Source organism: Bos javanicus, chromosome 1 (genome assembly GCF_032452875.1).
Source record: "Bos javanicus breed banteng chromosome 1, ARS-OSU_banteng_1.0, whole genome shotgun sequence".
Lineage (NCBI taxonomy): Eukaryota > Metazoa > Chordata > Mammalia > Artiodactyla > Bovidae > Bos > Bos javanicus.
Genome location: NC_083868.1, coordinates 81,229,219 through 81,247,798, shown reverse-complemented (window position 1 = coordinate 81,247,798; position 18,580 = coordinate 81,229,219). Strand labels below are relative to the sequence as shown.

At 44.5% G+C, this 18,580-nt stretch overlaps 1 protein-coding gene across 5 annotated transcripts in view; it reads right to left on the bottom strand.

Moving 5' to 3' along the window:
- DGKG (diacylglycerol kinase gamma) overlaps positions 1 to 18,580 on the bottom strand; it is a 222,935-nt gene that overhangs the window by 85,500 nt on the left and 118,855 nt on the right. For all 5 annotated transcript variants that reach the window (XM_061413305.1, XM_061413297.1, XM_061413298.1 and 2 more), the window contains 2 exons: positions 17,816 to 17,976; positions 10,536 to 10,600 (listed from right to left, as the gene is read on the bottom strand). In XM_061413305.1, coding sequence (XP_061269289.1) covers positions 10,536 to 10,600; positions 17,816 to 17,976 — 226 coding nt within the window. The remainder of the gene's footprint in view (positions 1 to 10,535; positions 10,601 to 17,815; positions 17,977 to 18,580) is intronic.

Below are 18,580 nucleotides of genomic sequence, written 5' to 3'. Positions count from 1 at the left end.
GGAAATCCTTCTCACTCTACTCCCAACACATTCTAATTTTCCTCTCCAGGAAAAATGATTTTTTTAAAAAGTTTTCTCATAGGTTCTTTTAACTGTCTCTGTGACTCTTCTTTTGTCTCTTTCCTAAGTGCTTCTTTGTCTTGGGGCACCAAACTGGGCATTCAGGGAGGCAGGAAGTATAGTGGGCTGAGTGGAAGCTGTGGAGTCAGACAGACTAAATTTGAATAGCCACTCCCCTAACTAGTTGTATGCTCCTAAACTGCATAATCTCTGTGAGCCTCAATGTTCTCATCTATAAAATGGAGCATAATAGTTATGGCTACTTGGATAGCTGTGCCAGTTAAAACTAATATACATGAAATTCTTTTTTTTTTAACATGGAATTCTTGAAAGCATTCAACAAATGATGGCTCCTATTGTTAGTATGAATTGGAGCAATGCTGATTATATTGGGCTTACTACTTTTGTAAGCACTTCAATATACCCTGACAGTCACACATACTTAAAAAACAACCACTGCAGAGTTCAGATGGCAATTCTTGCTACATCTGATGGCCACATAAAACACAAACTAGTCTCTTTCAGACAGAGCAACACTATGTACAATACTGGGAACTGTGTTAAGAGAATTATATCCTTTTTATTTGATCTCCACGAAGTAGAACTGCATAACATATCAAGTAGTTATTTCATTTGCAAAGGCACTTGAATAATAACATCTTTAAAACTTTCATATTAACTGAACAAAATCATTGGAATTTTTTTAATTGGAAGAGACTAATAAAACTCCCACTGCAGATAAACTTACTCCAATCAGTTCTTTTATGTCATTTTTCTTTCATAACCTATAAGTGCTACTGGGTTAATAATGTTTTAACCCAGTGAATACCAGTGAGCTTAATTAAACTGTGTGGCAAAGTGTTGAAGGAAAATACATTAAAATGCTAATAATGTTTTTTGGGGGAAGGGGACAATATGATTTATTTTTCTACAATAAGCCTTTACTTGTATAAGGAAAAGTTGTTTAAAACACAGTACATACAACTTTATAAGGACATATTATAATTATTTTAAAATACATATATGTATACATATATACATAATTATTTTAAAATACAAAGTAAACCTGCTGGAATGCACCAAAATAGCAATATTATGTTTTTGAGTGATGGGAATATGAGTGATTGGTTTTTTCATACTCTAACTTTTCTGAACTTTACAAATTATTTATGACTTTGAAATAAACTATGATATCATACTATATGATATATTATTAAATTATATAATGACATGCATTGTTATTTTATTGAAAATATTTTGTTAAGATAAATGAAGAAAAAGATGCTGTATGGTTTTGATGACTCATACCCTATGACCAATAGATATTTACCATTCCTCTTAGAGAATCTCCAAATCTCAGAGTTTTAAGGGCTTTACTGAGTCATTTAATGTGACTATTACCTGATGTGGGCTCTTTGTAATAATAAGAATGTTAAAAAGAATAGCTGGCATTGATGTGCCACACCTCTGTAGTAAGCATTTTAAATGCACTGTTTCACTGGGCCTTCAAAATAATGCTATGAGGTAAGGCACTTGTGGTGGGTGGAATAATGTCCTGAAGATATCCTTGTTCTAATCCCTGGACCCTGTGAATATGAATATGTTAGGTTACATGGCACAAGGCAATTGAGGTTGCAGCTGGAATTTAAACTGGCAGTCAGTCAGCTGACCTTGAAGGGGAAGATTATCCTGGGTTATCGGAGTCAATCCAAAGAAATCACAAGAACCCTTTTAAGTGGAAGAGGGATGCAGAAGAGAGATTGTCAGAGGGATTCGCTGTGAGAAAGACTTGACTGGCCATTGCTACCAGGGAAGCCCAGTTGGCTCAGACGGTAAAGAATCTGCCTGCAATGCAGGAGATCTGGGTTCTATCCCTGGGTCAGGAAGATCATCTGGAGAAGGAAGTGGCTACCCACCCCAATATTCTTGCCTGGAGAATTTGAAGAATTTTTGCCTGCACTTGTGGGTGCCCCTAGTTGATGGAATTGATGTCCTTATATGGGGCTCAAATCGGTTTACCTAGTCACTTTCCCCATTGATTTATCATTCAAAATAACCTAATTCCTCCTGTATGAGAAGCACTTTTAAAATATTTGAGGCCAATAATCACTTTTCCCTCAGTCTTCTCTTCTTTTGGTGAAATAATCCCCTATTCAGCCGTTCCTTATAAGACATGGTTTCAGATTCCAGTATTTTTCTGACCTCTCCCTTCTGGAAAGAATCCAGACTATCAACACCCATTTGAGGACCTGGCCAGTTTCTATCTTACTCTGAACTTTTGTACTTTGATTTTCTTCCATGAAGTTATCATGCTGACCATAACCCTTCTGAACTTCATTATATACTGTATGCTGTGCTCTTTGATGGAAATATTTCTAGAGAGGAGTCAACAAATAAGTACCGATAACTTTTGGATTATCTGGCCTACAGACTTGAAAACATAGCTGGCTTTCAAGTTCCTTTCTGGTATTATCACAAACTGATTCTAGTCTTTGTTGACATGAATCATACCTTTTTTTGTTTGTTTGTTTTAGTCTGGAAGGGGCTAGAGGGAAAGGCCTGTTAAGCTACAGCAAGGAAATGTTCTGATGAACAAGCAACTTTGTAAGGAGTCTTGAGATATCATAGGCTGCTTGTGTGTACCAGTCTGAGAAGTTGTGCTGTCCGTTGCAACATGGACTGGGGAGCCAGGAGGAGAATGGAAATGTTAAAAGAGTCCACGTAGTTTCATCATATCATTTAAAATATTTGGAATCTTTACAGCAGAGACCTGCACACAAAGATTAATCGCAGCCTCCTAAAATCTCTGACCATCCACAGCTTTAAATGATCTGTGTTGCTGTTCCCTCATTTCTGCAAATAATCAAGGGCTGACTGTAAACAAACAAGGCAGCCAAAAAAACCCTGGTCTTGAGCAGTTGCGTAATGATGAAGGCCTGGTGGAAAAAACACGAACCCATATTTCATTCATTTCACTCACTGTGTCTCTGTTGAGGTGGGGTGAGGAGGGTGGGGGATAAAACATTTTTGTGGGCTAGTATAGAAACATTCAACTAATTAAATAAGTGGGTCTGTCAGACTTGACTTGAAGACTTGAAAGTACTTGAACACAAAGCATAAGGTTTGCATTTCCTTTATAAATACCTACAGGAGTAAGAATAAAAACAGAAAATGCCATAATCGGCTTCATTTGGGACTTTTCTGAATCCTATATGTTTGAAAAAAAATCATTTGATATATTGAGGGAAACAGGTGCAGACAGTGTGGCCTCTGAATACCTAGGGCAGGTTTTCTTGGGCTCCTGAGCATTAGATAAACCCAATTCAGGCACAGAATATAAACATTTTATTCCTGATGCATCTGCTGCTGTTGTACACTGATGCTTTGGAAAAGTCAAACATCTGGGCTGTAACACTGGGCTCCCTCACAGGGCTCCTGGAAAGAATAGCTTAGCCCAGTTTCATTTCTAGATGAAAACGAATATCTTAAGTAAATGGAGATACAGCTTATGTTTGTGACTGCAGACAATGCTGTAAGTATTCAAGAGAGGAGGCCTCTTTCCTTCCAGAATTGCATGACTTGAGCTTTGCTGGCTTCTATTCTGCCTCCCACTGAACATCTCTGTGCTCATCTAAAGTGGGAGAAGAGATGCTCAGTGGGAGAGGTAAGAGCGAGCATCAACGAAGGAAGGGGAGTCACACCTCCAGTGTCTGTCTGCCCTGGGTCACCCACCTACCCTGCAGCTTGAGCTCCGTGGCCCCAGCTGGTAAGCCCAAAGTTCCCATGGAGACCATGGCACCTGTCCTGTAACCCCTGCCCTTTTCACTCTCTTCTAGTTCCTTCTGTTACCATGTCCTCAGCGGTTGGTGATCCCTATCTTGATCTTGCTGGTAGCCTGAACTTGGCATCTGGACTTACAATCTACAGTCTTCAGACCCTGCCTCTTACACACCCATGGAGCTAATAAAGGGACTTTTTTCTATAGCTCCAATCTGTAGAATCCAATCCTGGTTAATTGGTGCCATCCTTCCATCCTCTGGGGCTTCCCTGGTAGCTCAGATGGTAAAGAATCCATCTGTAATGCAGGAGACCCGGGTTTGATCCCTGGGTCCAATCCCTGGGTCAGGAAGATCCCCTAGAGAAAGGAATGGATACCTACTCCAGTGTTCTTGCCTGGAGAATTCCACAGGCAGAGGAGCCTGGCAGACTATAGTCCATGTGGTTGCAAAGAATCAGATACAACTGAGCGAGTAACACTTTTGCTTTTTTTTCCTATCCCCCAAGAGAAGATTTGGACAGATTCAATATATCACAGCTGGAGTCTCCTCCAACTTTTAGGTGTCCTCCAACTTTTCAGTTCAAGGGCCATATCAATGAGGCAGACTCTATAATTGCATCCCACTTGCCACTCCATCAGAAAAGCCTTTTATTGTCAATGCTTTATTGTCAAATTTAAGGAAATGCTTTCCTCATGCTTGTCATTCAATAATATTCAACAATAAATATTTACTAAGGACCTACTATGTGTCAGGCACTTATGCATTAACTCATTAAACACTTTTAGCAACCTTGTAAGATTCCGTAGGAAGCAAAGGATTAAAGAGATTAAGTAACTTGCCCAAGGTCACATAGCTAGTAAGTGGCAGAGCCAAGTTCTGATGCCAACTTGGGCTATACCCTGCTGCCTCATTCTATAAATAACTATTAAGGGCTTAGTTATTTGTGAGATGTTATTTCCAACCTCTTAAGGACTCAGGCTTCGTTAGAACTTCTGGGGAACCCCTCATGAGCTACTCCTGGTTCCAAGAAAGTGAACATTCCTGAGCCTGTTCATGACCCAAGGGCTTTTGAGAAAGATGGTCAGCTTCTGGTAGGAATGAAGCATTGTTTTCGGTCTCTTTCAAGGACCTAACAGGAAATATCTTGCTTTAGCTTAAACCGCTGAGGGACATATTCAAGTGGATGGCACTCAGCAGGCTTGGAATAACACATTCTTCAAGTGCTCTGAGTTTCTGACCAACAGTTAAAGAACGCCACAGCTAGACTTCTCTTTCTGGATACTCACTGACGGTGACATTGGAATCAGGTACTTATTCCAATTAGGAACCCCCCATCTGTTCCATACAAACAAAACGCTTCACAGAGAATTAATCCAGAAACTTCACGGTCTACTCGTTCTTGAACACGTGGAAGATACGGCTAGCATCTTTGGCTCATTTGCTAGTACTAACTACTGCCTGTTTGAGGGACTGATAATCCTTCCTCCTCCTCCCCTAATTGGAACCCTGTTTTCTCCATTCTTTTACCTTTATTGCTAACCCCCATTCTGTGAGCCCTGGCAAATGTGTCTTTGTATTTTAATCTACTCTCTCCTTGTTGTTGATAGAGGAGCCTTGTAGGCTACAGTTCATGGGGTTGCAAAGAGTTGGACACGACTGAGCGACTAACACAACTTCTTGCCAGGGCCAGCTCGTGAATATGAGTTCTGTATAGTCACATGGGGCCTCACACTGAGAAGGGCCTTGTGCTTAGTTTAACTCTGCTGTCACTGACTTGAAATTCTTAATGATTTTTGAACAAGGGACCCACACTTCCACTTTGCATTGGGCCACGCAATCATGTAGTCAGTCCTACTCCTTGCTGTGGACACTGAGAGCAGGAGAAGAGTCCTACCACACAACGTAAGTGTGGTGGGATAACTGCAGTCCTCCTTCGGAACTCAGTGGGCCTTTCCCCCATAGAGACGGTTCATAAAGGTGGATCAAGCTGATAATAGCTCTACCTTCTTAGCCTCAATTTCTTCATCTCTAAAATGGAGCAGCAGCACTTGCCCTTGCATGTCACTGTAAGCACTGGGTGGGATCATGTATAAAGTACCCATCAGAATGTTTGACATACAACTGGTATTTGCTAGATGCAATCCATGGAAGGTAACAGGTGCAGGAAACAAGAGATTAAACTCTGGAGTTAGAAGCTAGCTCAAACCTTATCATCCCCACTGCTTAAACAAGATGTATGATATTGGCCAGGCGACTTAGCTTCTCCTAGCTTCAGTTCCATTATCTGCAAAATGGAAATGTTAGTATTTACCTTGTAGGGCAGTTTTGGGATTAAAATATTCTAATGAATTTAAAGTATCTATTTTACCACCTGGCATGTAGCAGGAGCTCGAAATATAACAGTTCTTAGTTTGGTTCCCTTTTAACATCATTTCTGTACTCTACACAATTCATTTATAAGTGATGCTGGGATACAACCATTAACAAGTGTGTTATTCAATACAACCTCCTATACGCTCTATGACGGATAACATATAGCCTCCCTGTATGTGAAAATCATTTTGTAAAAAAAAATTTGAGGCCTGTATTTCCTTCTTTGCTAGACTATGAATTCCTTGAAGGCAGGAACCAAGTCTTATTTACCCTTTTATCCTAGAACACCTTCTAACACACATAATCCCAAGAGAATTAAATCTCTCTTTTGTTGTTCATGCCAACAATGAGATGATAAATTTCATAATATTCCTAAGTCAGTGATTAATAATTAGCCTGTTAATGATTAGGAAGTAGCACACGTGCATGCTAAGTTGTTTCAGTAGTGTCTGACTCTTTGCAGCCCTATGCACTAGAGACCGCCAGGCTCCTCTGTCCATGGGATTCTTCAGGCAAGAATACTAGAGTAGGTTGCCATGCCCTTCTCCAGAGGATCTTTCTGACCCAGGGATCAAACCCGCGTCTCTTACATCTCCTACTCCAGCAGGCAGGTTCTTTACCACTAGCGCCACCTGGGAAGCCCTAGGAAGTAGGAGCTCCAAATAGCCCCATCTTTGCCATCAAAGGCCTTCTAATCCTTTCCCTTGGAGAAGGCAATGGCACCCCACTCCAGTACTCTTGCCTGGCAAATCCCATGGACGGAGGAGCCTGGTAGGCTGCAGTCCATGGGGTTGATAAGAGTCGGACACAACTGAGCGACTTCACTTTCACTTTTCACTTTCATGCATTGGAGAAGGATGTGGCAACCCACTCCAGTGTTCTTGCCTGGACAATCCCAGGGACAGGGATGCCTGGTGGGCTGCTGTCTCTGGGGTGGCACAGAGTCGGACATGACTGAAGCAACTTAGCAGCAGCAGCAGCAATCCTTGTCCATCACATCTGGCTCATCACCCAGCATCCTTGGGTCTGGTTCTTGCTTCATTAACAAAGCGATTCCACAGGGAACATAACTTAGTTTTGTGTAACCAACCACCTTCCCTGGCAACAACCTGTGTCCAGAGGCCACTGGGGAAAGAATTTCCTGAAATCCCAATAGTTGAGTCATAATTTGATACCTCTTAAGACTCAAAGGGAGAAGGCAATGGCACCCCACTCCAGTACTCTTGCCTGGAAAATCCCATGGACGGAGGAGCCTGGTAGGCTCCAGTCCATGGGGTCGCTAAGAGTCAGACACGACTGAGCAACTTCACTTTCACTTTTCACTTTCACGCATTGGAGATGGAAATGGCAACCCACTCCAGTGTTCTTGCCTGGAGAATCCCAGGGACAGGGGAGCCTGGTGGGCTGCCATCTATGGGGTCGCACAGAGTCGGACACGACTGAAATGACTTAGCAGCAGCAGGACTCAAAGAGGGCTCAGAACTGTGACTTTAACCATTGGAGGGTAATGGGTCTCTTCAAGAACCTTCTGATAGTTAATGGACATTCTCTCCAGAAAAATATATTCAATATCTTACATACAGTTTCAAGGTGCCCGCAGAACTCCTGCAGCCCTTGTACCTAGGTTAGTAATTCTTGTTAAAATAGCCCAGAAAACTGAAGAGCAATGCAAAAGATTCAGTTTTCCTGATAAATTCTAGCCCTGACAAGTCACATTCCCTTGTTCAAAACAGAACAAAACAGTTACAACTCCCTAGATTTAACCTCAGGGTTATCCCTGAGGGCCTAGTCCTAGGTATTAACAGTAAGGGCATCCAGCCAAGCAGTGACTACTCTTTGGAAAACCTAAGTTCAGCTGAGTAAAACGAAGCTGTGTTTGATAATATCGTTTACATTTCTAAATCCCGGGTATCAAGCTTTCTTCCTATCCCTTGTGGCCCTCCCTAAATTTAGCCGCTGGTGTAATGGGGTAACCATGGCAACAGCCACCTGCCTATTTAAAACCATCTCCAAAGCTAAATAAGGAAGCCTGGGAAAAATGGCTGCTCGTCTGCCTCTCCGTGGACAAATTGGGCATTCCTGGGCATTTTCAATAGGAGTAAGCAGGCAGGGTAGCAGCAGCATGGACTCAAGTTTTTAACAGGAAGTGTTCTGAGACCTTGTGAAACAGGGTCTGCCTTGGAGCCACTATGTTTGCACTTATTAGAAGGCACATGGATTTATACGCAAATCTCCGTGATTGTCTTCCTAGATGATCGCACTACCCTTGACCTCAACCAGGTGAAGGGTGAGGTGCAGAGTTTACTGCAAAGGAGAGTCTTGCTGATAGAAATGGGAAGTGGGGAGGAAAAACGTTCATTCAGATCAGTGAGATTGTTCATACTCTGCACTGAAATGCACAGCTACAACTTTTTCCTGACTATACCTGATCATGTGGATACTGATGATTGCTCTTTTTATGTCATATGTTCACCTGTCTATCGATTTTTGGAGTATGGAGAAATTCTTCCCGCCTTCTGGTTCCTTGCTGTCTACAGAGGCTTTGCTTCTTTCCATGAAAGGAGACCACCCAACAGACCACACCGAAGAGCTTGCTTTTCCCCAGGCAGGCTGTTTTTCACTGCTCATATGGATCTTTTTGTATGTTTGGTTCCTTCTCCCTGTGTTGCCCTTCTTTTTCCTGTCAACCTGAAAAACAATACTTAACTTGTTTTGTGTCTTGGCCCAGGCATCTCTCTAGTTGGAAGACCCTCCACATCAAATTCCATGCCCCTGCTTTGTAGATTCATATCACCTAACACAAATCACTATGCACATCTGCTTTCGAGTCCTCCTCCATCCCTGGACTGTGAGCCTCCTACACATGTCTATCCAAAAGGCCTATACAATAGTGCCTGGTGATGTGTTCAAAATATATATTCACTGAACAAATGAATGAATGAACAGAACCCCCATGGATTTCACAAACATTTGGCATCTTAAGAAACATGTGTGCATGAGTATGCATAATGGTATCTGTGTAAAAAGGGGACCTTAAACGTCTGGAATGGATGGAAGAGAAATATTTTTTAAAAAGTGATTTGTGTGTGTGTGTGTGTATATATTAGAGGGAAAAAGATCACAAGAAAAGCATCAGTTGATTTGTAAGTTTGTGACTATTGTAGGAATAGGAGTTGAAAATATACATATTAATAGTATTTTGTGAGTTGACTTGGTGTGTTTGAGAGAGAAAATACTTTCTAATAAGGTTAGCTCAGCTACTATTAGATCCCACAGATCACTCTTCCTGAAGTCGAAGTGGCTTCATTACGTTCAGTTTCTGATCCCTAAAAAGATTTCCGTAATCTTGATTAAACTCCCAGGCATGGGGTGAGGGGAAAGAAGAGGAATGAAAATGATGGAGCTCCGAGGAAGTGCATGGCTTTACATGAAGGTGTGTGGGTAACACTGGACTTCTGCTTGGTGGGCTAAATAAAGTTCCTTAGACTCAGTCTGAGCCCAAATCAATACCCACTCTCCTCCCCACCTGCTTGAGGGTGGGGTGGGATCCAGTGGTCACCCTGATAAGGTCCAACCATAAGAAAAGAGAAAGGATGCAAATTAACCACCAAGAAGAGAAAAAGAAGGGAGAACGGTAATTGAACCATCCCAGGGGTAGTTCTATGGACCCGCCTGCAGAATGGTATGACTCTGCAAATGATCTGGTTTCCTTTTTTCTATTCCATTTTTGGACCAAGCTTCCGGCCTGCACAAGGTGCGCGGGCTGAGGCTGGGCTGTGGTGGGCTCCCCGCCTCGGCAGGGCCGCTCTCTGCTGCCCTCTGCCGGCAGGGGAGGGGGAAGCGCCGCCATCTCGGCCCCTCAGCCATGGCCAGGGCTGCCACCAGCTCCCTTCTGTGAGGAAGGGAAGCCAAGGCCTCTGCCCTCTGCCTGCCCCTCCCCCGGGGAATCGAGGGGCTCAGGATGGGGGCGCTGTAGGTTTTGAGAAAACGACCATACCCCAGGAGGGGGAATCCAAGTTAGCCAAGCTCAGACCCCTACTCCCCAAGGTGGGCACACCACACTCTCCCTCCTGGCCCAGGCCCTCCCATTGCACCATCACCCTCTGGCAGGGGACGGGCTGCCAGACCGTGGCGGGTTTTTGACATTATTTTCTTCTTGGAAATGGAAGCCCTCCTTCCGGCAACGTGGCAGGAAAACCCTGGGCCGCAGAGCTGAGAACATTTTGGAGAGCGCAGGTGGAGGCCTGGGACCCGCGGCCGCGTGGGTGGGGCAGGCAGGCAGTGCAGTCCCGGCTACCGGCTACCTCCGCAGGGCCCTCTTACCTGCTGTTGAACTTTTCAGGGTGTTTCTCTCTCATCACGTGGAACCTGTGTGCAATGGAAGCATCCTGAAAGGGAAAGGGACAGAAAGCAGACTCCTGGTTAGTGGTCCTGACCCTGTGCAATGTGGAAGGAAGGGAAGGGACACACGCTTTCACTGAACTTCCCAGATGTCAGGGGGAGACCAGGGAGGCCCCCTGCAGAGGCTGGACACCAGGTCCAAGGTTAGGGGCGAGGGCCCTCATGCTGTTAGAGCTGATGCCAGACGACGACTCCTAATGTTCACTGCTACCCTTTCTAGCTCAGGGTGAGTTAAGGGGACGATGCTGCCCTTTGGGGGAGAGGCTTGCCCTTTGGGGAGAGGGGGTGTGTCTGAGTGTGTGAGCAGTGAGAAAGCAGAAGCCCACATGGGGCTGAATGTGTTTGGAAATGCCTCACCCTATTCACTCTTTAAAGAAATACTTTGTATTCTGGAATATTTTAAGAGTCATAAGTAGTTGCAAAAATAGTACAGAGAGTGCCTGTGGCCCTTTCACCCAGCTCCCCCCAATGATAACATCTTATGTAACTATAGTGCATGGTCGAAACCAGAAAACTGATGTGGGTAGAGGCTGTTATATATTAACTCTTAGTCATCCATATCAGTAGACAGAATTGGTAGCACTGGATAACAGGCTTAGCAGATAATTAAAAATATATTTAAACTTCTGGCTTTTGCCTCTTGATCACTCCATGGAATCGACTCTCCCCAAGGTCAGCAAGAGTCTCATTACCACGTTCTATGGATACTGTGCTATCCTCCTATTAGCACATTCCTTTGCTCTACTTTGGCCACCTGCTCCTCAGTTAGGATGGCTCTCATGTCACCATGCTTCCGGGCTCTCCATGCTCAGAGCAGAACCTCTCAGCCTTGACTCCATTCTGCAGCGTATGTTCCCTGCCATGGGCTATATCCAGGTGTCTTAGTTGTTACTAGCACGTAGCTGCTGCTGTCTCTACAATGTATCGCTGGAGAACCAACCCTGAACTTCAGACCTAAAACTGAACTCATCTTTCCTTCTCAGATTGGGTCCTCGGCTCTTGTTACTGGTCTCCTTTTCCAGCAGAAGAATGTGTAAAAGCCCCTTCACGGCTCAGGCCTCCTGCCAGCACGTCAGCTGCAGGTGGTGGGTTTTAGAAATAAACAGGCTAATTGAGCTGGGGGTGGGGGTGGGGTGGTGACAGAACAAGGAAGCTGATTCAGATTTGTGCAGGGAAGAGATACAGAAACTCATTTACTGGAATGTGTAACTAAAAGAAAATTCAAATTCCATACAGTGAGTTTTTAGCTATATCAATTTCATTTCTTGATATTGGAAATTCTACAAAATTTCTGGAAAAAAATGGTAAACATCAGGAGGTATAGTTCAATGAAGCAACTTTCTTTCTTTTTTTTTTGAGCATGTGCTTTGAGTGGTGAATAAAGAATACGGGCTAAGTGTGGGGACAGAAAATCCAGAAGTAAGATAGGGGCCAAAGGGGAGCTTTCGTAATGTTTTTACTTGGCAGAAGAATAAACCCAGTGAGCAGCCCCCTGTTGAAAGGCAGACAGGGCAAGTCAAGGATATGGGTTTATTTTATGGTCGGCTAACACTCTTTGCTGAAACAATGTCTTGGGAATTTAACATTTAAACTCCAGTTACTGATTCATTATTTATTTAAGATACATCAGGAGTTGAAATTGAAGCACCCCTGTGGACAATGGGAGGAGAGGGGCAACATTAGAGGAGGGTGGTGGGGGTCTGGTCTCTGTCCCCTCGGTGGATCCAGCCTGCACAGCTTCTCCAGGCAGGAGCGTTTCCTGCCTTCAGAGTGTGCCCACCTCCCTCCTAAGCAAGTTTTGTGAGGTTGCTGAATAAGATTCATGTGACATCTGTCAAATGCTTCTCTAGAATTCAAGAAACATTCCGTCTACTTGTGTTCCTTTGAAGCACTGATTTTCTTCTGTAAGTGGGAAAAAAAAACCCAGAAGAAAAAGAAAGAAAAGAAAAAAGTAATCACATGTTGCCTGGCATGATTTGTACTTCACTCTCCCCCACCCCCAATGCTGTAGTGACTGGCTCCTGGCTTTTTAATTCCCTAGGATATGTGCATAGGTCCCTGCCCTCTGTGTCATTCCCATTATCCTTGTTTGTTTGTTTTTTAATAACTAGGTTTTGCAAAGGTTCTTTTTACAAAGACCAGGCTTTACAATATTACTAGTTAAGCATGTGGTTCTGAATTTGACAGTGTAACCCCGTGATAAATATACAACGTGGTAAGAGGGAGTTGAGCAGGTCCACTGTTGTTCAGGTTTGGAAAGGCAATGCTGGTAAAGACTCTAACCGTGTTTCTCTACCTGGGGATTAAGAAGAGAGGCAAGATTCATCTCCACTCTCTGCTGGGCTTCTCTGTGTCAGGTGTTAAGCTGGCTATACTTACATTCAGAGGTGAGTTCATTTAAATTTTAGAAACCAGTGTTATAGTGGTTCCAAACCTTTCCTGTAATAACTGCAGCAAAATAAGTCTTCTATTTGGAAGGTGGGGGTGGAGGTGGGAATTGCACATTCATGGACATGCTGCACACTCATTTCTGATGGCCTCATTCTCTGGGGTCCTTTCTATGAGGTGTGGGGTAAAAAGGAGATAAAAAGCAGTATGGACATATGTCTACTCTTTCCTGAACTAAAACTCCCAAGTGCAGAGTTGGACGAAAGAATTTTGTGCCCCTTCCACATATAAGTGGTAATCATTTGGACTCTGAGCTATTTGGGTGTCTAGGCCAGTCCTGTCCAATAGAAATAAAAGAATTTTTGTAACCACATTAAAAAAGTGAAAAGGAACAAATGGAGTTAATTTTAATAATATATTTCAATGAATATTATTGCTACAATATTAATATAAAAATTGAGATATTGAAAATTCTTTCATACTACATTTTGGAAATTTGGTGTGCATTTTACATCTCTCAACTTAGAGTAGCCCCATGTCAAGTATACAATAGCCACATGTGGCTAATGGCTAAGTCACTTTGGCAACTTATGGAGATAAAAAAACAGAAAGGAGACAGTAAGACAGATTATTTGGTATTTGGATTGTTCTGAAGAATTATGGCTGATTGGGGAAGGACAAAGAGTGTAGACCCTTTGTCCAAGACACCACTCAGGTAGTCCCATTGTTCCTGTAACTTCTTGACTCTCATAGGTGACAGATAAGAACCTGTGGCTGAAGGAACTGAAAAGTTTGCAGGGAAATGATGACTTTCTGATAAATTCCCTAATGGGTTTGCCATTGTGGAAACTTAGCTGGTGAAGTCTAGTAAGTACAGAATGTGAGGTGAAAAATGGTGCGTGAGTTAGTGTGATGGCTGTGGCCCGTCCTTGGCCCCTGGGTTCCCCTCGCATCAGACATAGATTTCATTGACTCAAGGGATTAGCTGTTCACCCATCCTGTTAAGGCTCAGTGAAAGCAGAGCCTTTTCAGTGTTCAGAATTACACATACCCCAGGAATGATTTTTCAGTTCCAAACTTCCTGTCATTGATACCTGGCCATTCTGACATGTCTGCAAATCCAAAAATAAAGAGCAGGGATGAAGAGGCCAGAGAAGTCAGAGGAAGTAGTGTCCTGAATGCCTGGGTTGAAAAATCTGCCAATGGATGTTATCAGATGGAGGGAGTGAGAAGGTCAAGGACCTTAGCTCTTCACTGGCAGGGAGCTGGGGAGTCTGTGGTGGATGGGAATGTAGAGGCAACGAGGCCCATGTCCCTCTCTAAATAGGCCAGGAGACTCTGCCCTCGCTACCCCTCCATCTATGAGTGGGCTCTGTTGGCGCCAATGGGAGTGTGTGAACTCATCAGAGTGAATGCCCTACCACCCAGGGACAGCTCAGTGGGGGTCACTGTCACCACCCTTATAAATGCAGAGCAGCGGACATTTGATATCGGTAAGATATTCCAGGTCCTTCAAAAGAGGCAAAGACTGCGGTACTCTCTTTGCCAAAGGAGTCCGACTCTAATCATCTTAAGGAAGTAAAGCCTGGGGGTTGGTTTACATACTGTTTCTCCTCTTACAGAGTTTGGGAAGTCAAATAGGGAGCAAGAGCTTCTGCAAATGTCAGCCCCAGATTCTCTTAGGGTTACATGTTGGCTACTTGTTTTCTCAAGAATTTCCCTTTCCAGCTTTTAAAGAGTGAGCACACAAAGCCTGCAAGCATTTTATTGAGAGAAGGCTAAGGTTACACCAGTGAGAGAAAAACAACCCTGCTTCTTCACTGATTTGCAATAAAATATTAAACATGGACAAGCTAAAGGTATATGAAAAAAAAACCACGAGGAAGATTTTGTGAAGTTCTTCTTCACTTGAAAGATGAGCGGATTGGATTACTGTAGGTCAGCCCGGGGTAGATAAATCTCTTGACCGCTGAAGGAAATGGAGAATCTATTCCTATGCTTTTCCTTGGGGAGCAGTTAGTTTGTATTTGTCCTTTTTTCCCTCCCTCCTGCCCATCCCCCCATTCACGTCCTTCTTATTTGTAAGAATATATTAAAAGCATGCTCAGTCTTGGCTCATGGGATTAGGGCTTGGTTATCTAGCTGAGGGAGAGTTGTCGCTTCCTTTTTTGCATGATTGTCCATTTGGTCAGCAGTACTAAGTAAATGTCATTTTTTTGCATATGGTGCTTTGTAGAGATGGACAGGGAGGCCTTAGGAATACTGTTGTTTCTGGCAGCCAGAGCTGGGCGTGAGAAGAGAAGACTTGGGGTTGAGGACTCTGAACGCAGCCCAGGGCATGACCTGCCCTCTAGAAGCTCCCAGGCAGATCACCCAGTCCTGTGGCTTGGCTCTCACTTCTGGCCTATGGCTTACAGGTGCTGGTTTCCCCTCCTTTCTGTCTTTCCTCTCCTTTACCTACTTCAGATCTGGTTTCTGTTCCTGTGAAGAACCACTTCCTCTGACCATCCTTCTCTGTTCTAATGGGTTGTCTTCACTTACTGAGGACTTGATCGGGACCGTCTGCATCAGAATTATCTCAGGGGCTTATTAAAGGTGCACATTTCCAGACTTGCCCAGACCAACTGAATCAGAATATGAATCAGGATCTGTCATGTGGGTGGAATCTGCATTTCTGACCAAGGGTACAGGTAGGGTATGGGTGAGCCATCACACAGTAAATTTTGAGGATGCCCCTCTAATGCTGCTGCATTTGGCAGCATGGAGATGATGGCCTGTGCAGGATCTGCATGGCTCAGGGTCCACAGCATGGTGGGCTATGGAGACTAGGGATTCCCGGCTCCATCACTCACCAGCTTGGGCAGGTCACTATCTGTCTAAGCTACAGTTCCTTCTTGCAAAATGCAAAAGCGGAAAGGCTATACCCTCCAAGAGGGACGCTGTGCCTGGTGTGCATTAGGTACTCAATACATGTCAGCAAGTTATTTTCTGGTTACTACAGGAAAAACGACATGTGTTTCAGTCGTACTGTAATGGAGGGAAGCTGCAGGCTCCAGAATCCCGCTGGCCTCCAACACCAGACTTGTCAACCAAGTCTCATTTGCAGGAGCTGAAGGCTGCATGTTCCCTTTGCATGAAGTGGAGCCTGAGCAGGTGGCTCCAAAGGAGGAGCTTTTGAGTCAAAGAGAGGATGGAGGGGTCTCCTCTGCAGGAGGAGCTGGTAGGTCCTAGGCAAAGGTATCTCCCCCTCACTGAGGAGGGTGCAGGGGAGCTGAGGAGATCAACCAGATCAGGGCAGCAGAGACCCCAAATATATTTCTCACCAGCACCTCTATCCTTTCAGAGCCCATTCACGGGTCGAGCAATGCCTCGCTCTTTTGTTTTAGTTAACAGAAAAAGAGTTGGGGACTGGGAGTCAGAGAATGAAAGCAAATCCCTTAATCTGATCCTCTGTTTCCTCACTCACCAAATGGAGGGAATACTGCCCTCCAGTGTAATCATAAGAACCAAGAAAATATCTGTAAATATGGTAAATTTTAAATCCCATAAATATAAGGGATTATTATTCTTCCTTTTTGCTTCCATGGCTCTCCTTTTAGTTTTCTTATTAAGAAAACAAAAAACCCTTTCCTTAACCCTGTTCTTCCCTCAAACTACCCTGTTTGAGGTTGGTCTGGAGGGATTCATGTGCATATGAAACTGGGCAGCAAAGTTCCTAAGACAGCAGAGAGAAGCACCTGGTTTCAGAGTGAGGCACAGTGTGTGCGCCCTAGTTCCAACACCTCCACGTTCCGTGTCCCTAAGTCTCCTCTGTAACATGCAGTTGGTGGGGATGATAATACCTGCAGGATTGCTGTGAGGACTAGAATAAAGTCTAGCACAATGGGGAACACCCAGTAGGTGCTCAATAAATGCTAATGTCTACATTTTACCTTCCTCCTAATTCCCAGATCTATGGAAAAGACTGACACCTTTTCCTCTCAGTCACGTCTCCAACAATTTGGGAAGCAATGTCCAACCTATGCACTTTGGACCAGAAGCTGAGTTCAGCAAAACCAACTAACTTAGCTGTGCTATATGTGATGGGAGCTGGGGGAGAAGGAGGAATGTGCTGCTGTTCTTATAGTGTGCGTGTGTTTGTAGGTACGTGCGTATGTACATGCATATGTATGTATTTATGTGTACGTGTGTGTGTTGTAAGGGGGCTAAGTCAGGCACATGGAAACAAACCCTTTAGTCTAAGGCAGAGGTGACAGCACAGGAGCTTGGGGGGAACACAGAGCTCAGCCTAAGGGGTCAGCGAGGAGGAGATGCCCCAGAGGCTTAGGTGCACTTGGAGTGTAGGGAGTGGGGTTGGGAAGAGGAGAAAAGACAGGAGAGAGAGAATTCTGAGAACTAATCCAGGGAGCCAGCTTGAGACCACAACGTCTTCCCTGGAGCATCAGCATTTCCATCTCTGGAAGCTCACCTGAGAATCTCCTCCTGACCTCATCCTGGTTATTTTTTGGTGTTGCTTTTCCTTAACTATTTCAAATTATCCAAAGAGTAATAGGTCTTTTGAAAAATGTGCTGTTTTTTTGTGTTAGGTAAAATGATAGGGGCAGGAACTTCCTGCAGAAACAAGAACAGGACTGGGTGCAGTAGGATGTCCACATCCAGGCTGGATGCGAGGATGCCTGGACCCAAGTTGAGGCAGGGGGACGCTGGGACAAGTAAAGAGCAGGGACCCAGAGTGGACAGTGAAAGACTAGAAACCTTCCTGCCCACCTGGGCACTTCTCTCCCATACAGAAAAGCCATTCCTGGCCAACTCACCACACCGATGGAGAAATAGTTGTTCATGATGTTGTACGGGACCTGGTCTCCGTTCTCCACCTCCTCTCTGGGGATGACTTCCAGATGCCAGCGGTCCAGCATCACCAAGGGGCTCTGCTCGATGTCCTTCAGGATTTTTGTCAGGCTGCCCCCTTCATAACCTGTGGAGTGCAGCACTGATTTGCCCCCAGAGCAGAAAGGCTTGCTTGCTGCTCATGCAGCTATCAGGGTGGAGCAGAGTGGGGCACCCCTTGGACACCCCCAGTGTGTCCAGGCCAGAGTCACTGAGGTTCCCTGGGCCACAGAGAAGGAGAGGACAATCTGGAGTAATTAGAAAGAAGCTGGGGCAATCTGGAAGCCAGAGTAGCAGGGGTAGGGCCAGGTGCTGACCCAAGATGGATAGACCTGTGTAGCTGAAGCAAGCCCTGGGGAATCAGTGCGCCAGATGGTTGGGAAGCTGCACATGGGAGAACTGAGGATCTGTCCCAGGACTGTGTCATGAGGCAGATGGACAGTGCTGTAGGCAGAGTTTTAGGATGGTCCCCACAGTTCTTGCCCTTGAGGGATTATATACCCAGCAACCCCCAGGACCTGTGGATAAGATGGGCTAGTCAGTTGTGGTTTGGTATATTATATTGCACAGGTGACTTTACGAAAGCAAAATTATCCTAAGTGGATCTGACCTAATCAGGTGAGTCTTTAGAAAGACTGGGCTTTTCCTTAAGAAATAGGTCCGAAGCTTGAGAGGGATTGGAACTGAGAGTT